A 21,256-nucleotide genomic window follows, 5' to 3' on the forward strand; every position below is an offset into this window, starting at 1 on the left:
TAATCAAATGTCCAATTTACTACTATTATTTAATTTACTTCATTCTCTTAATGTCCTTTGTTGAAGGAGCAGTAATGCGCTACTGGGAGCCGAATGAACGGACATTTGGCGGACAGACATTTGGCTGTCAGATAACAGTCGGGCCACAAGATAGGTAGATAGATTGATAGATTTGATAGATAGATAAAAAGATAGATTAGATAGATAAATAGATGCAATAGATAGCTAAATTCGATAGATAGCTTCAATGGATAGAAATATAAATAGATAGATTTGATAGATAATTTTACAGACAGAGAATTACAAGACGTGCGGGTTGGGACCCATGGTTAGGTTCCCAGAGGCGGTTGCGGCGCCCGAAGCTCTGATTAGAACAGAGCACTCCGGAGCATATCTGCCCTCGGCCGAACTCGAAACATGCTTCGGCATTCTGTCTGTCAGCCAAATGTCCATCAGCATTTTGTCAGAGCACCATATCTGTGCACTAACACAAATAAAAAGTTGAACAACGAAGAGTAAAAAATAATTGTCTGCTGTATCACAGATGACGCGTTTCAGCTGGGGTCGTAGTCGTCAGCTGTGATATGGCAGATAGTTGGGGATTACTACCAATGTTTATATGTGAACTTGTCTGTGGATATTTTCCTTTTCTCTTGTTAAGTGTATCCAGTCCACGGATCATCCATTACTTGTGGGATATACTCCTTCCCAACAGGAAGTTGCAAGAGGATCACCCACAGCAGAGCTGCTATATAGCTCCTCCCCTCACTGCCATATCCAGTCATTCTCTTGCAACTCTCAACAAAGATGGACGTAGTAAGAGGAGAGTGGTGTATTATAGTTAGTTTTTTAACTTCAATCAAAAGTTTGTTATTTTTAAATGGTACCGGAGTGTACTGTTTCATCTCAGGCAGCATTAGAAGAAGAATCTGCCTGTGATTTCTATGATCTTAGCAGAAGTAACTAAGATCCATTGCTGTTCTCACATATTCTGAGGAGTGAGGTAACTTCAGAGAGGGAATGGCGTGTAGGTTTTCCTGCAATAAGGTATCTGCAGTTAATATTTTTCTAGGGATGGAATTTTCTAGAAAATGCTGCTGATACCGGATTAATGTAAGCAAAGCCTTAAATGCAGTGATAGCGACTGGTATCAGGCTTATTAATAGAGATACATACTCTTATAAAAGTGTAATATAAAACGTTTGCTGGCATGTTTAATCGTTTTTATATATGTTTGGTGACAAAACTTATTGGGGCCTAGTTTTTTTCCACATGGCTGGTTTGATTTTTGCCTAGAAACAGTTCCTGAGGCTTTCCACTATTGCAATATGAGTGGGAAGGGCCTATTTTAGTGCTTTTCTGTGCAGCTAAAAATACTGACAGAGACATTCAGCTTCTTCCTGCATGATCCAGGACATCTCTGAAGGGCTCAAAAGGCTTCAAAGTCGTGTTTGAGGAGGGTAACAATCACAGTAGACTGTGGCAGTTGTTGTGACTGTGTTTAAAAAACGTTTTTGTCATTTATTATTCTGTTTTTGTTATTAAGGGGTTAATCATCCATTTGCAAGTGGGTGCAATGCTCTGCTGACTTGTTACATACACTGTAAAAATTTTGTTAGTGTAACTGCCTTTTTTCACTGTTATTTCAAATTTTGTCAAAATTTGTTTCTCTTAAAGGCACAGTAACGTTTTTTATATTGCTTGTTAACTTGCTTTAACGTGTTTTCCAAGCTTGCTAGTCTCATTGCTAGTCTGTACAAACATGTCTGAAACAGAGGATACTTGTTCATTATGTTTAAAAGCCATGGTGGAGCCCCATAGGAGAATGTGTACTAAATGTATTGATTTCACCTTAAACAGTAAAGATCAGTCTTTATCTATAAAAGAATTGTCACCAGAGGGGTCTGTCGAGGGGGAAGTTATGCAGACTAACTCTCCCCACGTGTCTGACCCTTCGCCTCCCGCTCAAGGGACGCACGCTAATATGGCGCCAAGTACATCAGGGACGCCCATAGCGATTACTTTGTAGGACATGGCTGCAATCATGAATAATACCCTGTCAGAGGTATTATCTAGATTGCCTGAATTGAGAGGCAAGCGTGATAGCTCTGGGGTTAGACGAGATACAGAGCGCGTAGATGCTGTAAGAGCCATGTCTGATACTGCGTCACAATATGCAGAACCTGAGGACGGAGAGCTTCAGTCTGTGGGTGACGTCTCTGAATCGGAGAGACCTGATTCAGAGATTTCTAATTTTAAATTTAAGCTTGAGAACCTCCGTGTATTGCTTGGGGAGGTATTAGCTGCTCTGAATGACTGTGACACAATTGCAGTGCCAGAGAAATTGTGTAGGCTGGATAAATACTATGCAGTGCCGGTGAGTACTGATGTTTTTCCAATACCTAAAAGGCTTACAGAAATTATTAGTAAGGAGTGGGATAGGCCCGGTGTGCCCTTTTCCCCACCTCCTATATTTAGAAAAATGTTTCCAATAGATGCCACTACACGGGACCTATGGCAGACTGTCCCTAAGGTGGAGGGAGCAGTTTCTACTTTAGCAAAGCGTACCACTATCCCGGTTGAGGACAGTTGTGCTTTTTCAGATCCAATGGATAAAAAAATTAGAGGGTTACCTTAAGAAAATGTTTATTCAACAAGGTTTTATTTTACAGCCCCTTGCATGCATTGCGCCTGTCACTGCTGCGGCGGCATTCTGGTTTGAGGCCCAGGAAGAGGCCATCCATACAGCTCCATTGACTGAAATTGTTGACAAGCTTAGAACTCTTAAGCTAGCTAACTCATTTGTTTCTGATGCCATTGTTCATTTGACTAAACTAACGGCTAAGAATTCCGGATTCGCCATCCAGGCGCGTAGGGCGCTATGGCTCAAATCCTGGTCAGCTGATGTGACTTCAAAGTCTAAATTACTCAACATTCCTTTCAAGGGGCAGACCTTATTCGGTCCTGGTTTGAAAGAAATTATTGCTGACATTACTGGAGGTAAGGGTCATACCCTTCCTCAGGACAGGGCCAAATCAAAGGCCAAACAGTCTAATTTTCGTGCCTTTCGAAATTTCAAGGCAGGTGCAGCATCAACTTCCTCTGCTTCAAAACAAGAGGGAACTTTTGCTCAATCCAAGTAGGCCTGGAAACCTAACCAGTCCTGGAACAAGGGCAAGCAGGCCAGAAAGCCTGCTGCTGCCTCTAAGACAGCATGAAGGAGCGGCCCCCTATCCGACAACAGATCTAGTAGGGGGCAGACTCTCTCTCTTCGCCCAGGCGTGGGCAAGAGATGTTCAGGATCCCTGGGCATTGGAGATCATATCTCAGGGATATCTTCTGGACTTCAAAGCTTCTCCTCCACAAGGGAGATTTCACCTTTCAAGATTATCTGCAAACCAGATAAAGAAAGAGGCATTCCTAAGCTGCGTACAAGATCTCCTTGTAATGGGAGTGATCCATCCAGTTCCGCGGACGGAACAAGGACAGGGGTTTTATTCAAATCTGTTGGTGGTTCCCAAAAAAGAGGGAACCTTCAGACCAATTTTGGATTTAAAGATCCTAAACAAATTCCTCAGAGTTCCGTCATTCAAGATGGAAACTATTCGAACCATTTTACCCATGATCCAAGAGGGTCAGTACATGACCACAGTGGACTTAAAGGATGCCTACCTTCACATTCCGATTCACAAGAATCATCATCAGTTCCTGAAGTTTGCCTTTCTAGACAGGCATTACCAATTTGTAGCTCTTCCATTCGGGTTGGTTACAGCCCCAAGAATTTTTACAAAGGTTCTGGGCTCACTTCTGGCGGTCCTAAGACCGCGAGGCATAGCGGTGGCTCGTTACCTTAACGATATCCTGATACAGGCGTCAATCTTTCAAATTGCCAAATCTCATACAGAGATAGTTCTGGCATTCCTGAGGTCGCATGGGTGGAAAGTGAACGAAGAAAAGAGTTCTCTATCTCCTCTCACGAGGGTTTCCTTCCTAGGGACTCTAATAGATTCTGTAGAAATAAAAATTTACCTGACGGAGTCCAGGTTATCAAAACTTCTAAATGCTTGCCGTGTTCTTCACTCCATTCCGCGCCCCACGGTGGCTCAGTGCATGGAAGTAATCGGCTTAATGGTAGCGGCGATGGACATAGTGCCATCTGCGCGCCTGCATCTCAGACCGCTGCAATTATGCATGCTCAGTCAGTGGAATGGGGATTACACAGATTTGTCCCCTCTACTAAATCTGGATCAGGAAACCAGAGATTCTCTTCTCTGGTGGTTATCTCGGGCCCATCTGTCCAAGGGTATGACCTTTCGCAGACCAGATTGGACAATTGTAACAACAGATGCCAGCCTTCTAGGTTGGAGTGCAGTCTGGAACTCCCTGAAGGCTCAGGGTTCATGGACTCAGGAGGAGAAACTCCTCCCAATAAATATTCTGGAGTGAAGAGCAATATTCAATGCTCTTCTGGCTTGGCCTCAGCTAGCAACACTGAGGTTCATCAGATTTCAGTCGGACAACATCACGACTGTGGCTTACATCAACCATCAAGGGGGAACCAGGAGTTCCCTAGCGATGTCAGAAGTCTCCAAGATAATTCGCTGGGCAGAGACTCACTCTTGCCACCTGTCAGCGATCCATATCCCAGGTGTAGAGAACTGGGAGGCGGATTTTCTAAGTCGTCAGACTTTTCATCCGGGGGAATGGGAACTCCATCCGGAGGTGTTTGCTCAATTGGTTCTCCGTTGGGGCAAACCAGAATTGGATGTCATGGCGTCTCGCCAGAACGCCAAGCTTCCTTGTTACGGATCCAGGTCCAGGGACCCAGAAGCGGCACTGATAGATGCTCTAGCAGCGCCTTGGTTCTTCAACCTGGCTTATGTGTTTCCACCGTTTCCTTTGCTCCCTCGTCTGATTGCCAAAATCAAACAGGAAAGAGCATCGGTGATATTGATAGCGCCTGCGTGGCCACGCAGGACCTGGTATGCAGACCTAGTGGACATGTCATCCTTTCCACCATGGACTCTGCCTCTGAGACAAGACCTTCTAATACAAGGTCCTTTCAATCATCCGAATCTACTTTCTCTGAGACTGACTGCATGGAGATTGAACGCTTGATCCTATCAAAGCGTGGCTTCTCTGAGTCAGTTATTGATACCTTAATACAGGCACGAAAGCCTGTCACCAGGAAAATTTACCGCAAGATATGGCGTAAATATCTTCATTGGTGTGAATCCAAGAATTACTCATGGAGTAGGGTTAGGATTCCTAGGATATTGTCCTTCCTCCAAGAGGGTTTGGACAAAGGATTATCAGCTAGTTCTTTAAAGGGACAGATTTCTGCTCTGTCTATTCTTTTACACAAGCGTCTGGCAGAAGTTCCAGACGTTCAGGCATTTTGTCAGGCTTTAGTTAGAATTAAGCCTGTGTTTAAACCTGTTGCTCCTCCATGGAGCTTAAACTTGGTTCTTAAAGTTCTTCAAGGGGTTCCGTTTGAACCCCTTCATTCTATTGATATCAAACTTCTTTCATGGAAAGTTCTTTTTCTGATGGCTATTTCCTCGGCTCGAAGAGTCTCGGAGTTATCTGCCTTACATTGTGATTCTCCTTATCTGATCTTTCATTCAGATAAAGTTGTTCTGCGTACAAAACCTGGGTTTTTACCTAAGGTGGTTTCTAACAAGAATATCAATCAAGAGATTGTTGTTCCATCATTATGTCCTAATCCTTCTTCAAAGAAGGAACGTCTTTTGCATAATCTAGACGTAGTCCGTGCCTTGAAGTTTTACTTACAGGCTACTAAAGATTTTCGCCAAACATCTAACCTGTTTGTTGTTTACTCTGGACAGAGGAGAGGTCAGAAGGCCTCTGCAACCTCTCTTTCTTTTTGGCTTCGGAGTATAATCCGTTTAGCCTATGAGACTGCTGGACAGCAGCCTCCTGAAAGGATTACAGCTCATTCTACTAGAGCTGTGGCTTCCACCTGGGCCTTTAAAAATGAGGCCTCTGTTGAACAGATTTGCAAGGTTGCAACTTGGTCTTCCCTTCATACTTTTTCCAAATTTTACAAATTTGACACTTTTGCTTCTTCGGAGGCTGTTTTTGGGAGAAAGGTTCTACAGGCAGTGGTTCCTTCCGTTTAAGTTCCTGCCTTGTCCCTCCCATCATCCGTGTACTTTAGCTTTGGTATTGGTATCCCACAAGTAATGGATGATCCGTGGACTGGATACACTTAACAAGAGAAAACATAATTTATGCTTACCTGATAAATTTATTTCTCTTGTAGTGTATCCAGTCCACGGCCCTGTCCTTTTCAGGCAGGTCTAAATTTTAATTAAACTACAGTCACCACTGCACCCTGTGGTTTCTCCTTTCTCGGCTTGTTTCGGTCGAATGACTGGATATGGCAGTGAGGGGAGGAGCTATATAGCAGCTCTGCTGTGGGTGATCCTCTTGCAACTTCCTGTTGGGAAGGAGAATATCCCACAAGTAATGGATGATCCGTGGACTGGATACACTACAAGAGAAATAAATTTATCAGGTAAGCATAAATTATGTTTTTTTTAATCAAGATTGTTTAATAAAAGTTATTTCTTACACTCGAATAGTTGAGCACCAAGAGCATATAGCCGTTTGTGCTCCACCAGTGTTTCTCAACCGTGGTCCTCAAGTACCCCCAACAGGCCAGATTTTAATTATAGCTGAACTAGAGCACAGGTGTAACAATCAGGTGGTGGGTGACAGCAGGTTAGTAACCATGGTTACTGATCAGCTGATTATTTCACCTGTGCTCTAGTTCAGCTATAATGAAAACCTGGCCTATTGGGGGTACTTGAGGACCGCGGTTGAGAAACACTATGCTATACAGACTGATCAGCCTACAGTAAGGTCATGACGCCACACCGGGAAGTAACCATGTGACCCGAAGAGGGGCGACATAGAGTGACGCCAAACAGCCGGTGAAGTAAATGGCAGCGACTGTCAAACGTTTATGCCCCGAGGACTGGATCACTATCGATCAATGCTATTGCTGAAGGTGGTCGGAGGTATCAAATGTTAGCAAGTGGTGCACTAAAGGTAACCAGCGGTCAAAGAATTCTCAGATATAAAATAAGGTTGAATCTGGATGGTCTGAGGAGTCTTAATTGACCATATAACTATATTCATTTTTATATTTATTTTTGTATCCTTTATTATAAGTCTCAAAGGGAATCAGTGCTGACCGGCAGTGTATATTAGAACCGATTATAGTGTGTTTACTATCTTATATCCACAGTGTGCACCCAGGATTCAAAAAGTACCTTTTCCTTGAGATGCAAATATGTGCAGCCACAAATCAGCAGCTTCTGAGACTACCTAGGCATACTTTTCATCAAAGGATACAAAAAGAGCAAAACAAATTAGAGAACAGAAATAAATTGGTAATGTATTTAAAATAGCATGTTCTGTCTTAATCATTAAAGAATGAAAATGGTTTTCATGTCACTTTAACTGCAGATTTTAGAATTGTATAGTAGCAGGAAACAGCAAATGCCTTCAGTCTTCTGTCTTTGGAAATAACCTGTGTGATGAATTACATAACACTTTTTGATTCCTGCCAAGTGATATGAAACCAAATGTTGGGAAACTGGTATCACTTCATGAAGTCCATCCATTACATGAACACATTTCTGAATAATGAAGTAATTACTAAATATGATAGAAACGACTCTTGCACAGAGATTATCAATTTTAAAAATTTTTTTGAATAAACACTCACCCATTATTACTCTTTTAAATTGTATTGTGCTTTATCTTTATTAGGGATTATGCTATTATTGTTAAAGAGACACTAAACCCAAATGTTTTCAATGACTCAGATAGAGCAATTTTAAGCAACTTTCTAATTTTCTCCTATTATAAATTTCTATCCGTTCTCTTGGTAACTTTATTTAAAAAGCAGGAATGTAAAGCTTAAGAGTCGGACCATTTGTCTTTCAGAGCATGGGTTACACTTGCTTATTGGTTGTCTGACTGTAGTCACCAATAAGCAAGCGCTATTCAGGGTCCTGAACCTAAAATGGGCGGCTCCTAAGCTTTCCATTTCTGCTTTTTTTAAATAAAGATAGCAAGAGAATTAAGAAAAATTGATAATATGAGTAAATTAGACAGTTGCTTAAAATGACGTGCTCTATCTGAATCGTGAAAGAAAACATTTGGATTTAGTATCTCTTTAAATCACTTTATGTACTAAGGGGAAGATTTTAATAATTTAAAAAAGGTTTTCTAATTATTTATCTAGAAAAGTCCCCTTAGACCACTGGTTTTCAAACCTGTCCTCAGGCCTCTCTAAAAGGCCACATTTTGAGGATATCTGAACTGGAGCACAGGTGAAATAATCAGCTGATTAGTAAACAACATGCTTATTTTACCTACTCTAACCCAAGCTTATCCTGAAAACCTGACCTGTTGGGGAGGCTTGAGGACAAGTTTGAAAACCAGTGCCTTAGACTTTAATGGTGAATTATGTAGAAAAAACGGTATGATTTTAAACAACTTTCCATAATCCATCTATTGTCAAATGTTCTTCATTCTCTTGGTATCCTTTGTTAAAAAGTAGTCAATTAAGCTTAGGAGCATGAACGTGCCTGCAGCACTATATGGCAGCAGTTTTGCAAAAATGTTATACATTAGCATCAGCACTAGATGGCAGCACTATTTCCAGGATATGTGCACGCTACCTGCCTAGGTATCTATTCAACAAAGAATACCATGAGAATGAAGCAAATTTGATAGTAGAAGTAAATTGGAAACCTTTTTTAAAAAATTGTATGCTCTGGTCTAAATCACAAAACAAAAAAATGGGGTTTCATGTCTCTTTAAAGGGATATGAAACCCAAATTTTTCCTTTCATGATTCAGACAGAGCAGGCAATTTTAAGCAACTTTCTATTTTACTCCTATTATCAATTTTTTTTCGTTCTCTCTGTAACTTTATTTGAAAAAGCAGGAATGTAAGCTTAGAACCCGGCCCACTTTTGATTCAGCACCTGGGTAGCACTTGCTGATTGGTAATTTACAATTTTTTTGAAAGTATAACTTTCAGGAGCAGCAATGCACTATTGAAAGCTAGCTGCTGATTAGTAATTGCACATATATGCCTCTTGTCGTTGGCTCACCCAATGTATTCAGCTAGCTCCCAGTAGTGCATTGCTGCTCCTTTAAAGGGACATAATACTCATATGCTAAATCACTTGAAACTGATGCAGTATAACTGTAAAAAGCTGACAGGAATATATTACCTGACCATCTCTATGTAAAAAAGGAAGATATTTTACCTCACAATTTCCACAGCTAAGCAGAGTAAGTTCTGTGAAAAAAAAATATACTTCAGCTGCTGTCCAGCTGCAGGTAAAAAAAAAAAAAAGAAGAAATGAACAGCAGCCAATCAGCATCAGCAGTGCTGAAGTCATGAACTCTTTTACTGTGAGCTCATGAGATTTGACTTAACTCTCATGAGATTTCATAGTAACCTTCCTTAAACTGAATAGGGAAATAATATGAGTGTGCACAAAGCTCACTCCTTTGCCTGTCCCGGGACAGACATACTGATTTGCTGCTTAAAGTCCTTTACAATAGGGTGTGAGGTAAAATATCTTTCTTTCTCTTGTAAGGTGTATCCAGTCCACGGATCATCCATTACTTGTGGGATATTCTCCTTCCCAACAGGAAGCTGCAAGAGGATCACCCACAGCAGAGCTGTCTATATAGCTCCTCCCCTAACTGCCACCTCCAGTCATTCTCTTGCAGCTCTCGACAATCATGGAAGCAGTTAGAGAGATGTGGTGTAATTTAGTTGTTTTTCTTCAATTTAAAATTTTATTATTTTTAAATGGTACCGGAGTTGTACTATTTTGGTCTCAGGCAGAAAATAGAAGAAGAATCTGCCTGTGGTCTCTAATGATCTTAGCAGGTTGTAACTAAGATCCATTGCTGTTCTCACACATAACTGAAGAGAGAGGTAACTTCAGCTTGGGGAATGGCGTGCAGGGTATCCTGCTATGAGGTATGTGCAGTCTAAATTTTTCTAGAGAAATGTAAATGCTAGAAAATGCTGTTAATACCGGATTTATCTGAGGTAAGCCTGATTACAGTGATTTAACAACAACTAGTATCATGCTTGCTGTTAGAGGTAATACTCTTATTATTTTTCACATTTCTGACATATAAAAAGTTTGCTGGAAGTGCTTAAACGTTTTTTATATGCATATTGGTGATAAAACTTTATTGGGGCTTAGTTTTTTCCACATGGCTGGCTAGATTTTGCCTAGGGATAGTTTTTCATGGCCCTCTCACTGTGAGTACAGGTTGCGAGGGGCCTAATATCAGGCCTAATTTCAGGCCTAAATCGTGCAGTAGTTTTTGCAGCTTGAGACTTCCAGCTTCCCTTGGAGTCCCCTGAACACTTAGGACCTCTACAAAGGGTTTTTGTGCTTTCCAAAGTCGATTGCATGGGAAGGTAGGGCCACAGCAGAGCTGTGGCAGTTTGTTGTGACTGTTAAAAAACGTTTATTTAGTTTTTTTGATCCGTTTTTGAAACTAAGGGGTTAATCATCCATTTGCAAGTGGGTGCAATGCTCTGTTAGCCTATTATACACACTGTAAAAATTTCGTTTGATTTACTGCTTTTTATCATTGTTTTTCAAATTCTGACCTTTTTTATTATTCTTAAAGGCACAGTACCGTTTTTATTTTTTGCTTGTTAACTTTTTGTAAAGTGTTTTCCAAGCTTGCTGGTCTCATTGCTAGTCTGTTTAAACATGTCTGACATAGAGGAAACTCCTTGTTCATTATATTTAGAAGCCATGGTGGAACCCCCTCTTAGAATGTGTACCAAATGTACTGATTTCACTTTAAGTTATAAAGACTATATTATGATTATATATCACCAGATATTTATCACCAGAGGAATCTGACAAGGGGGAAGTTATGCTGACTAACTCACCCCACGTGTCAGAGCCTTTGACTCCCGCTCAAGGGACTCACGCTCAAGAGGCGCCAAGTACATCTAGCGCGCCCATGGCGTTTACTTTACAAGACATGGCGGCAGTCATGGATAATACACTGTCAGCAGTATTATCCAGACTACCTGGGTTACGAGGAAAGCGAGACAGCTCTGGGGTTAGAAGAAATACAGAGCACTCTGACGCTTCAGTAGCTATGTCTGATACCCCCTCACAATATGCAGAAGCTGAGGAAGGAGAGCTTCTTTCTGTGGGTGATGTGTCTGACTCAGGGAAGATGATGCAACCTGATTCTGATATGGCAACATTTAAATTTAAGCTTGAACACCTCCGCGTGTTACTCAGGGAGGTTTTAGCTACTCTGAATGACTGCGACACCATTGCAGTGCCAGAGAAATTGTGCAGATTGGATAAATACTATGCAGTGCCTGTTTTCTCTGATGTTTTTCCAATACCTAAAAGGTTTTCAGAAATTATTACTAAGGAATGGGATAGACCAGGTGTACCGTTCTCTCCCCCTCCTATTTTTAAGAAATTGTTTCCAATAGATGCCGCCACACGGGACTTATGGCAAAAGGTCCCTAAGGTGGAGGGAGCAGTTTCTACCCTAGCTAAGCGTACTACTATGCCTGTTGAGGACAGTTGTGCTTTCTTGGATCCAATGGACAAAAAGTTAGAGGGTTACCTTAAGAAAATGTTTATTCAACAAGGTTTTATTCTGCAGCCTCTTGCATGCATTGCCCCAGTCACTGCTGCGGCGGCCTTCTGGTTTGAGTCTCTGGAAGAGGCTTTACAGGTAGAGACCCCATTGGACGATATACTTGACAAGCTTAGAGCACTTAAGCTAGCCAATTCATTTGTTTCTGATGCCATTGTTCATTTGACTAAACTAACGGCTAAGAATTCTGGTTTTGCTATTCAGGCACGTAGGGCGCTATGGCTTAAATCATGGTCAGCTGACGTCACTTCAAAGTCTAAGCTTCTTAATATTCCCTTCAAGGGGCAGACCCTATTCGGGCCTGGTTTGAAGGAGATCATTTCTGATATCACGGGAGGAAAAGGTCATGCCCTCCCTCAGGACAGGTCTAATAAATCAAGGGCCAAACAGATTAATTTTCGTGCCTTTCGAAACTTTAAGACGAACGCGGCATCAACTTCCTCTAATACAAAACAAGAGGGAACTTTTGCCCAGTCCAAGTCGGTCTGGAGACCTAACCAGGCTTGGAACAAAGGTAAGCAGGCCAAAAAACCTGCTGCTGCCTCTAAAACAGCATGAAGGATTGGCCCCCGATCTGGTAACGGATCTAGTAGGGGGCAGACTTTCTCTCTTTGCCCAGGCTTGGGCAAGAGATGTCCAGGATCCCTGGGCGTTGGAAATTGTATCCCAGGGATATCTTCTGGACTTCAAAGCTTCCCCTCCAAAAGGGAGATTTCACCTTTCACAATTATCTGCAAACCAGATAAAAAGAGAGGCATTCTTACATTGTGTTCAAGACCTCCTAGGTATGGGAGTGATCCACCCAGTTCCAAAGAAGGAACAGGGACAAGGATTCTATTCAAATCTGTTTGTGGTTCCCAAAAAAGAGGGAACCTTCAGACCAATCTTAGATCTCAAGATCCTAAACAAATTTCTCAGGGTTCCATCATTCAAGATGGAGACTATTCGTACCATCCTACCTATGATCCAGGAGGGTCAATACATGACTACAGTAGATTTAAAGGATGCTTATCTTCACATTCCGATACACAAAGATCATCATCGGTTTCTCAGGTTTGCCTTCCTGGACAGGCATTACCAGTTTGTAGCTCTTCCCTTTGGGTTAGCTACAGCTCCAAGAATCTTTACGAAGGTTCTGGGGTCACTTCTGGCGGTCCTAAGGCCGCGGGGCATAGCAGTAGCCCCTTATTTAGATGACATTCTGATATAGGCGTCAAATTTCCAAATTGCCAAGTCTCATACGGACATAGTTCTGGCATTTCTGAGGTCGCACGGGTGGAAAGTGAACGAAGAGAAGAGTTCTCTATCCCCTCTCACAAGAGTTTCCTTTCTGGGAACTCTGATAGATTCTGTAGAAATGAGGATTTACCTGACAGAGGCCAGGTTATCAAAACTTCTAAATTCTTGCCGTGTTCTTTATTCTACTTCTCGCCCTTCGGTGGCTCAGTGTATGGAAGTAATCGGCTTAATGGTAGCGGCAATGGACATAGTGCCCTTTGCCCGCCTACATCTCAGAGCGCTGCAACTCTGCATGGTCAGTCAGTGGAATGGGGATTACACAGATTTGTCCCCTCTACTAAATCTGGATCAAGAGACCAGGGATTCTCTTCTCTGGTGGCTATCTCGGGTCCATCTGTCCAAAGGTATGACCTTTCGCAGGCCAGATTGGACAATAGTAACGACAGATGCCAGCCTTCTAGGCTGGGGGGCAGTCTGGAACTCCCTGAAGGCTCAAGGATCGTGGACTCAGGAGGAGACTCTCCTCCCAATAAACATTCTGGAATTAAGAGCGATATTCAATGCTCTTCAAGCTTGGCCTCAGCTAGCCTCAATGAGGTTCATCAGATTTCAGTCGGACAACATCACGACTGTGGCTTACATCAACCATCAAGGGGGAACAAGGAGTTCCCTAGCGATGTTGGAAGTTTCAAAGATAATTCGTTGGGCAGAGTTTCACTCTTGCCACCTATCAGCTATCCATATCCCAGGTGTAGAGAACTGGGAGGCGGATTTTCTAAGTCGACAGACTTTTCATCCGGGGGAGTGGGAACTCCATCCGGAGGTGTTTGCACAATTGGTTCAACGTTGGGGCGAACCAGAACTAGATCTCATGGCGTCTCGCCAGAACGCCAAACTTCCTTGTTACAGATCCAGGTCCAGGGATCCCAAGGCAACGCTGATAGATACTCTAGCAGCGCCTTGGTCCTTCAACCTGGCTTATGTGTTTCCACCGTTTCCTCTGCTCCCTCGTCTGATTGCCAAAATCAAGCAGGAGAGAGCATCAGTGATTTTGATAGCGCCTGCGTGGCCACGCAGGACTTGGTATGCAGATCTAGTGGACATGTCATCTCTTCCACCATGGACTCTGCCTCTGAGACAGGACCTTCTACTTCAGGGTCCTTTCAACCATCCAAATCTAATTTCTCTGAGACTGACTGCCTGGAGATTGAACGCTTGATTTTATCAAAGCGTGGCTTCTCCGAGTCAGTCATTGATACCTTAATTCAGGCACGGAAGCCTGTCACCAGGAAAATCTATCATAAGATATGGCGTAAATATCTTTATTGGTGTGAATCCAAGGGTTACTCATGGAGTAAAGTCAGGATTCCCAGGATATTATCTTTTCTCCAAGAAGGATTAGAAAAGGAATTGTCAGCTAGTTCCTTAAAGGGACAGATTTCTGCTCTGTCTATTCTTTTGCACAAGCGTCTGGCGGATAGTCCAGACGTTCAGGCGTTTTGTCAGGCTTTAGTTAGAATCAAGCCTGTGTTTAAACCAGTTGCTCCGCCATGGAGTTTAAATTTGGTTCTTAAAGTTCTCCAAGGGATTCCGTTTGAACCTCTTCATTCCATAGATATCAAGCTTTTATCTTGGAAAGTTCTGTTTTTGGTAGCTATTTCCTCGGCTCGTAGAGTTTCCGAGTTATCTGCCTTACAGTGTGATTCCCCTTATCTGATCTTCCATGCAGATAAGGTAGTTTTGCGTACCAAACCTGGGTTTTTACCTAAGGTGGTATCTAATAAGAATATCAATCAGGAGATTGTTGTTCCGTCATTGTGTCCTAAGCCTTCTTCAATGAAGGAACGTCTATTACACAATCTTGACGTGGTTCGTGCTTTAAAGTTTTATTTACAAGCTACTAAAGATTTTCGTCAAACATCTGCTTTGTTTGTTGTCTACTCTGGACAGAGGAGAGGCCAAAAGGCTTCGGCAACTTCTCTTTCGTTTTGGCTAAGAAGTATAATATGCTTAGCTTATGAGACTGCTGGCCAGCAGCCTCCTGAAAGGATTATACAGCTCATTCTACTAGAGCTGTGGCTTCCACATGGGCTTTTAAAAATGAGGCTTCTGTTGAACAGATTTGCAAGGCGGCGACTTGGTCTTCGCTTCATACTTTTTCAAAGTTTTATAAATTTGATACTTTTGCTTCTTCGGAGGCTATTTTTGGGAGAAAGGTTTTACAGGCAGTGGTACCTTCCGTTTGAGTTCCTGCCTTGTCCCTCCCTTCATCCATGTACTTTAGCTTTGGTATTGGTATCCCACAAGTAATGGATGATCCGTGGACTGGATACACCTTACAAGAGAAAACATAATTTATGCTTACCTGATAAATTTATTTCTCTTGTGGTGTATCCAGTCCACGGCCCGCCCTGTCATTTTAAGGCAGATATGTTTTATTTTTAAACTACAGTCACCACTGCACCCTATGGTTTCTCCTTTCTCTTGTTTGTCTTCGGTCGAATGACTGGATATGGCAGTTAGGGGAGGAGCTATATAGACAGCTCTGCTGTGGGTGATCCTCTTGCAGCTTCCTGTTGGGAAGGAGAATATCCCACAAGTAATGGATGATCCGTGGACTGGATACACCACAAGAGAAATAAATTTATCAGGTAAGCATAAATTATGTTTTTTTACATAGAGATGTTCAGGTGATACTTTCTAGTCAGCTTTTTACAGCTATGCTGCATCACGTTCAAGTGTTTCAACATTTGGGTATCATGGCCCTTTAAAAAACAAGAAAATTAAGCACATTTGAAATGAGGAAAGAAAGAGAAAGAAAGAAAGAAAGAAAGACGACCATTTTCAAATACATTTAGTTTGCAGAAATATCAAAATATGGAAAAATGCCACCACATGACATGCAAAATAAAAATGACATATGTATGTCGTACATAATAATAATAAATAGCATTGTTACTTTGAGGGGGTTTATATGGAGCCCCTATCTCCCCATCTGACCTACCTACCTACAAGAGGAGAGACAAGGGGCCTATTAGAGCCCTCCTCACCCTGAGTATAAACGGCTCTGTAAATGCTGTTGCAGGTTATCGCCATTTTCACAGTGATTGACTGCATCTTAAAGGGGCATCTGACCAATTACTTGAAAGGGCACATTCCCCTCTTTCTGTAAGTGGTGTTGGTGCTGAGATATGGGCTTTCAAAATGCCCCCCCCCCCACCCATCCCCAGGATAACAACCAGGAAATTCCCTGACTAAGCAGGGAGTTCCTGGTTGTCTGTGACATATGTGGGCAGATGAAGGGGAAGAAGACTGCAGCGTGAACAGTTTCCAGAATATGAATAGGAAGGGGACCCCCCCCCCCCGGATAATTAATATTTGCTATTGAGATTAGAGTGAATATAAAGTTTAACGTATCAGTGCCCGATTTTTAAAAATACTCTTAAAAACAGGGGCAATTTCATTCATTAAACTTTACAATGAAGCAGAATTTTTTAAAATACTTACCTTTTCTTTATGTAAAGCAAACCGGGGATCCTCCGCCTGCAGCTCCTGCTGTACTTAGCACAGCGATGACGAATCCGTCTCCCTCCAATCATTGCGTGTCCCCTTTGGCGTCCAGCTCGTGAGGCCACGCAACGATTGGAGGAAGCCGGATTCGTCATCACTGTGCTAAGTACAGAAGGAGCTGCGGGGGAAGGATCGCTGGTCTTCTTTCTATAAAACAAAGGTAAGTATTTTTTAAAAAATCTGCTTCTTTGTAAAGTTTAATGAATGAAAGTGCCCCTGTTTTTAAGAGTATTTTTTAAAAACAGGCCACTTATTCATTAAAGGAACATAAAACAGTATAAACTAACATAAGTTTCTAAATATATAATGCAGCCAAAGCTTACCTGCAAAACAGTTTATTTTTTAACCCTCATTAACCCCTTTAATTCAGGCATAGGGGCCTATTTATCGAAGGTCTTGCGGACCTGATCCGACAGTGCGGATCAGGTCCGCAAGACCTCGCTGAATGGGGAGAGCATTACGCTCTCCGTATTCAGCATTGCACACAAGAGCTGCTGGTGCAACGCCGCCCCCTGCAGACTCGCGACCAATGGGCCGCCAGCAGGGGTGTGTCAATCAACCCAATCGTACTCGATCGGGTTGAATTGTGGCGATTCCTGTCCGCCTCATCAGAGCAGGCGGACAGGGTTATGGAGCAGCGGTCTTTAGACCGCTGCTTCATAACTACTGTTTGCTCCCCCCTGGGCATTTCCATATATGGAAGGTGCTATCAAGGCCATAGCTATGGCAGAATGCACTTGTGCACATGCATAGTAGGGGGCAGAATCACATGACACTTGACTAAAGCAGTGCACAGTATAATGCTGAAGCTTTCACAAAGCATGTGACATTAACCCCATTGAAACAAGCAAGCCTCTTGGCAACAAACAATAGCAGTATCTGATGCCCCTCCTCAACCCCCCCCCCCCCCCATCCCTTGCATAAGTAATTATCCTCATGTGCACACTTTGTTACATGATGCCTCAGGGTTTGGAGTAAGACACTGATAAGGGAGGTGGAGCAGGCTACACTTTGCAACACTAAAGTGTAAGTAATTTTGCAGATTTTTGGAAATTGTATTAAAATACTTATAAGCTTTTTTTTTACACTTTTTTCACACACTGTTTTACCTCAGTTAGCCCTTTTTTATACTATGCACATAACTCAAAATGTTTTATGACAGTTTAAACTTTACATTCACTTTAATGTAGTGCATAAGTGGTTGCAGTTTTTCTCTTAGACTTGTTTGTTTTATTCGGAAATACACTAGCCCATAGCAAGGTGAAATGCGTAAAAAACTAAAGCTTGGTTGTCATTTTTTTGTCATACTGGCAATGCCATTATTGTTGTTGATTTATTTAAACATTGGCTGTTACAACTAATTTATATGTACGTCTTCATGTTCCTAGTATTAAAGGGACATAAAACCCAAAATGTTTCTTTCATGATTTAGATAGAGAATACAATTTTAAACAACTTTCTAAGTTACTTCTATTATCTAATTTATTTCATTCTCTTGGTATCATTTGTTGAAGGAGCAGCAATGCACTAATGGTTTCTAACTGAACACTTGGGTGAGCCAATCACAATCTATATATATATATATATATATATATATATATATATATATACAGCCACCAATCAACAGCTAGAACCTAGGTCCTCTGCTGCTCCTGGGCTTGCCTAGATAAAACTTTAAGCAAAGGATAAAAAGAGAAGGAAGCAAATTAAATAATAGAAGTAAATTGGAAAGTTGTTTAAAATTGGGTTTCATGTCCCTTTAAATGTTTCTCTCACTAGTACAGGTACAAATCCCCAGATCTGGAATTCCAAAATCCAAACATTTCAATTAATATTTTTTTCAAAAATAAAATTACCAAAAATTACTATTTTACCCTTCCTGTAAGTCACAATCTTCTCTGCCTGTGTCTTTGTTGTTGTTTTTTTTTGTGTGCAAATATTTATTTCAAACAACAACTATTACCTTTCGGATTACAGTACTATACTATCTTTCTGATGGCACTATATACTCAAAAGTATTAAAATGATATAGAACTACCTTAAGGTTACATGTATAAGCTGAATTATGACATGTAAATGTCGCCTAAATCATTGTTTCTCAACTGCGGTCCTCAAGGACTCCAAACAGGCCAGGTTTTCATTATAACTGAACCAGTGCACATTTGAAATGATCAGCTAATGGGTGAGAGCCGGTTAGTAATCATGGTTACGGATCAGGTGATTACTTTAACTGTGCACTGGTTCAGCTATAATGAAAACCTGTCCTGTTGGGGGTACTTGAGGACCGCGGTTGGGAAACCTTGTTGTTTACACTTCGTTATATCCCCTCTCCAAACTGTCCCATTTTAAAGATGCCAATATTCCATAATCTAATCCTTTTCCGGTCCTAAACAAGTAGGGATTTCTACCTGTACTATTATTTGTGTTACAACTAGAAGGAACCCTCCATTACTTTTGTCTGCACGGCCTATTCAATAAAGCTCCTGTAATTCTCAATATACAGTAACATAATAGAATAGAATCAGACAAACTGGATAGACAATGTGTTTCTTAGTAAATCTAGGAGAATGTTAATTATTACACTTTAAGAGCTCTTCCCATCAGAAAGATTAAAAAACAAACAAACAAAAAAACGTCCTTACCTTTGAAATGTATGTCAGTTTCAACGATCCCTCTGCAGCTGTTCCAATGGGTAAATTCTATATAAAAAGCAAATATAAATATAAATGTAGAAAATCTTAAGGATTAGAATATACCCCAGAACAAGGAATGCTATGTAGTCATGCCTTTCAATTATTTATTTTAAAGTTTATTAAAGTGTAATTAAAATGCATTGAAGTTGAAGTCAAGTATGATACATGTGGTTCAAAGGTATATTTAATAAAAATGAAACCCTAATTTTTACTTTCATTATTCAGAGCATAGATTTGTAAACCAACTTTCCAATTTACTTCTATTGTAAATTTTACTTCATTCTCTTGGTATCCTTTCTTGAAGGAGCAGCATTGCACTACTGGGAGCTAGCTGAATACATTGGTAAGCTAATGATAATAGGCATATATGTGTAGCCACCAATCAGAAGCTAGCTCCCAGTTCATGAGCCTACCTAGGTATGATTTTCAACAAAGGAAAACAAGAGAAGGAGGCACATTAGATAAAATAAGTAAACTGAAAAGTTGTTTAAAATTATATTTTAAATCATGAAAGAAAAAATGTTGGGTTTTCATGTCCCTTTAACCTAGCAGAGAGATGGATCACAATCTACTGGCTAAGTCCTTTTTGCCTGTTTTTCTGTCCAAAAAGGCAATCACCATAGAGTGTTTTTTGGCAATTTTTCACGCCCGCAAAAAATAAATTATAACTTACCAGATAATTTCCTTTCCTTCAATACAGGGAGAGTCCACAGCTGCATTAATTACTTGTGGTAAATACAGGAGGAGGCAAAGACACCCCAGCCAAAGGCTTAAATCCCCCCCCCCCCCCCACTTCCCTCATCCCCCAGTCATTCTGCAGAGGGAACAAGGAAACAGTAGGAGAAATATCAGGGTGAAAAAGGTGGCAGAAGCCAACAAAATAAATTTTTAGATAAATTTAGGGCCGCCCATCGGAGAGCACGGGCGGGAGCTGTGGTCTCTCCCTGTATCGAAGGAAAAGAAATTATCTGGTAAGTCATAATTTATGTTTTCCTTCTAAATACAGAGAGAGTCCACAGCTGCATTCATTACTTGTGGGAAATTATACACAAGCTACAGAGGACACTGGATGCTAACGGGAGGGAAAAGAAGAGGCGGCTCAAATCTGAGGGCACCACAGCCTGCAACAAACCTATTCTCCCGAATGCTGCTTCAACAGAAGTAAAAAAGAAAAAGAATGTTAGGAGGACCAGATAGCCGCCCAACAATCAGAGCCATAGAGATCTCATGCCAGAGACCCCAGAAGACGTCACTGCTCTTGAACTGAACCATGACCTCTGAGGAGGCTAGTGTCCCACTGACTCCTAGGTCAAGCGAAAAAACACTCCTCCACTAACAATAAAGAAGGCATTTAAGCCTCCATAGCCCAAAAAGAACATCAAGGCAAGATTCCCTGAAAATGGAAAAACCCTTTCCCATTTAGAAAGAAAAAAAAAATATATAAAATAATAATCTTAGGGAGAGAACCCTAACATAAATCGTAAACAGCCTTAATAAAAAGGAAACTCCTTTAAGGAGAACGTATTGCAAGATTGCAACACAGGGACCATGGCATGTAGAAAAACACTCTACAAAACGGAATATATCATTGAAGAAGGAATTCAAAGACCACCTCCTGCACGGGTAGAAAAGTAACCTGATGCAACCCCCTAAAATAAAGACTAAGCTCCAAGAAGCAACAAAAGAAGATACCGACCTGATCGCAGTCAGTGCCCTAGCAAAAAGAACGAAACGCCTGAGAGTTCAATGAACCTCTGGAACAAAAGAACAATCAGGGATTTGAAAAAACTGCAAGCCTACAATCAAGGAGCAAGGACTGCCGCTGGATTCAACCTGTAACCTGCTGCATGCTAGGCAGCTTAGTTACCCATCAGGTTATGACAGCTATCTGTCGCAAGAAGGACTGCTCGAGTCAGAACTTGCTAGGAAGGCCCCTCTCCAGCTCATCCTGGAGGAAAGTAAAGAAAGACTCCTGAAATCCTATAGAGAGCCATAACGATCTAGCTCCTCCTTACAAGGGCGGACCTCCATACC

The 21,256-nt window shown here is 41.5% G+C and overlaps 1 protein-coding gene across 1 annotated transcript in view; it reads right to left on the bottom strand.

Moving 5' to 3' along the window:
• Window positions 1-21,256, bottom strand: part of PLEKHA2 (pleckstrin homology domain containing A2) — a 607,368-nt gene that overhangs the window by 522,502 nt on the left and 63,610 nt on the right. The window contains exon 3 of the mRNA XM_053718084.1: window positions 19,172-19,228. Within this exon, the coding sequence (XP_053574059.1) occupies window positions 19,172-19,228 (57 nt within the window). The remainder of the gene's footprint in view (window positions 1-19,171; window positions 19,229-21,256) is intronic.

Source organism: Bombina bombina, chromosome 6 (assembly GCF_027579735.1).
Source record: "Bombina bombina isolate aBomBom1 chromosome 6, aBomBom1.pri, whole genome shotgun sequence".
Classification (NCBI taxonomy): Eukaryota; Metazoa; Chordata; class Amphibia; order Anura; family Bombinatoridae; genus Bombina; species Bombina bombina.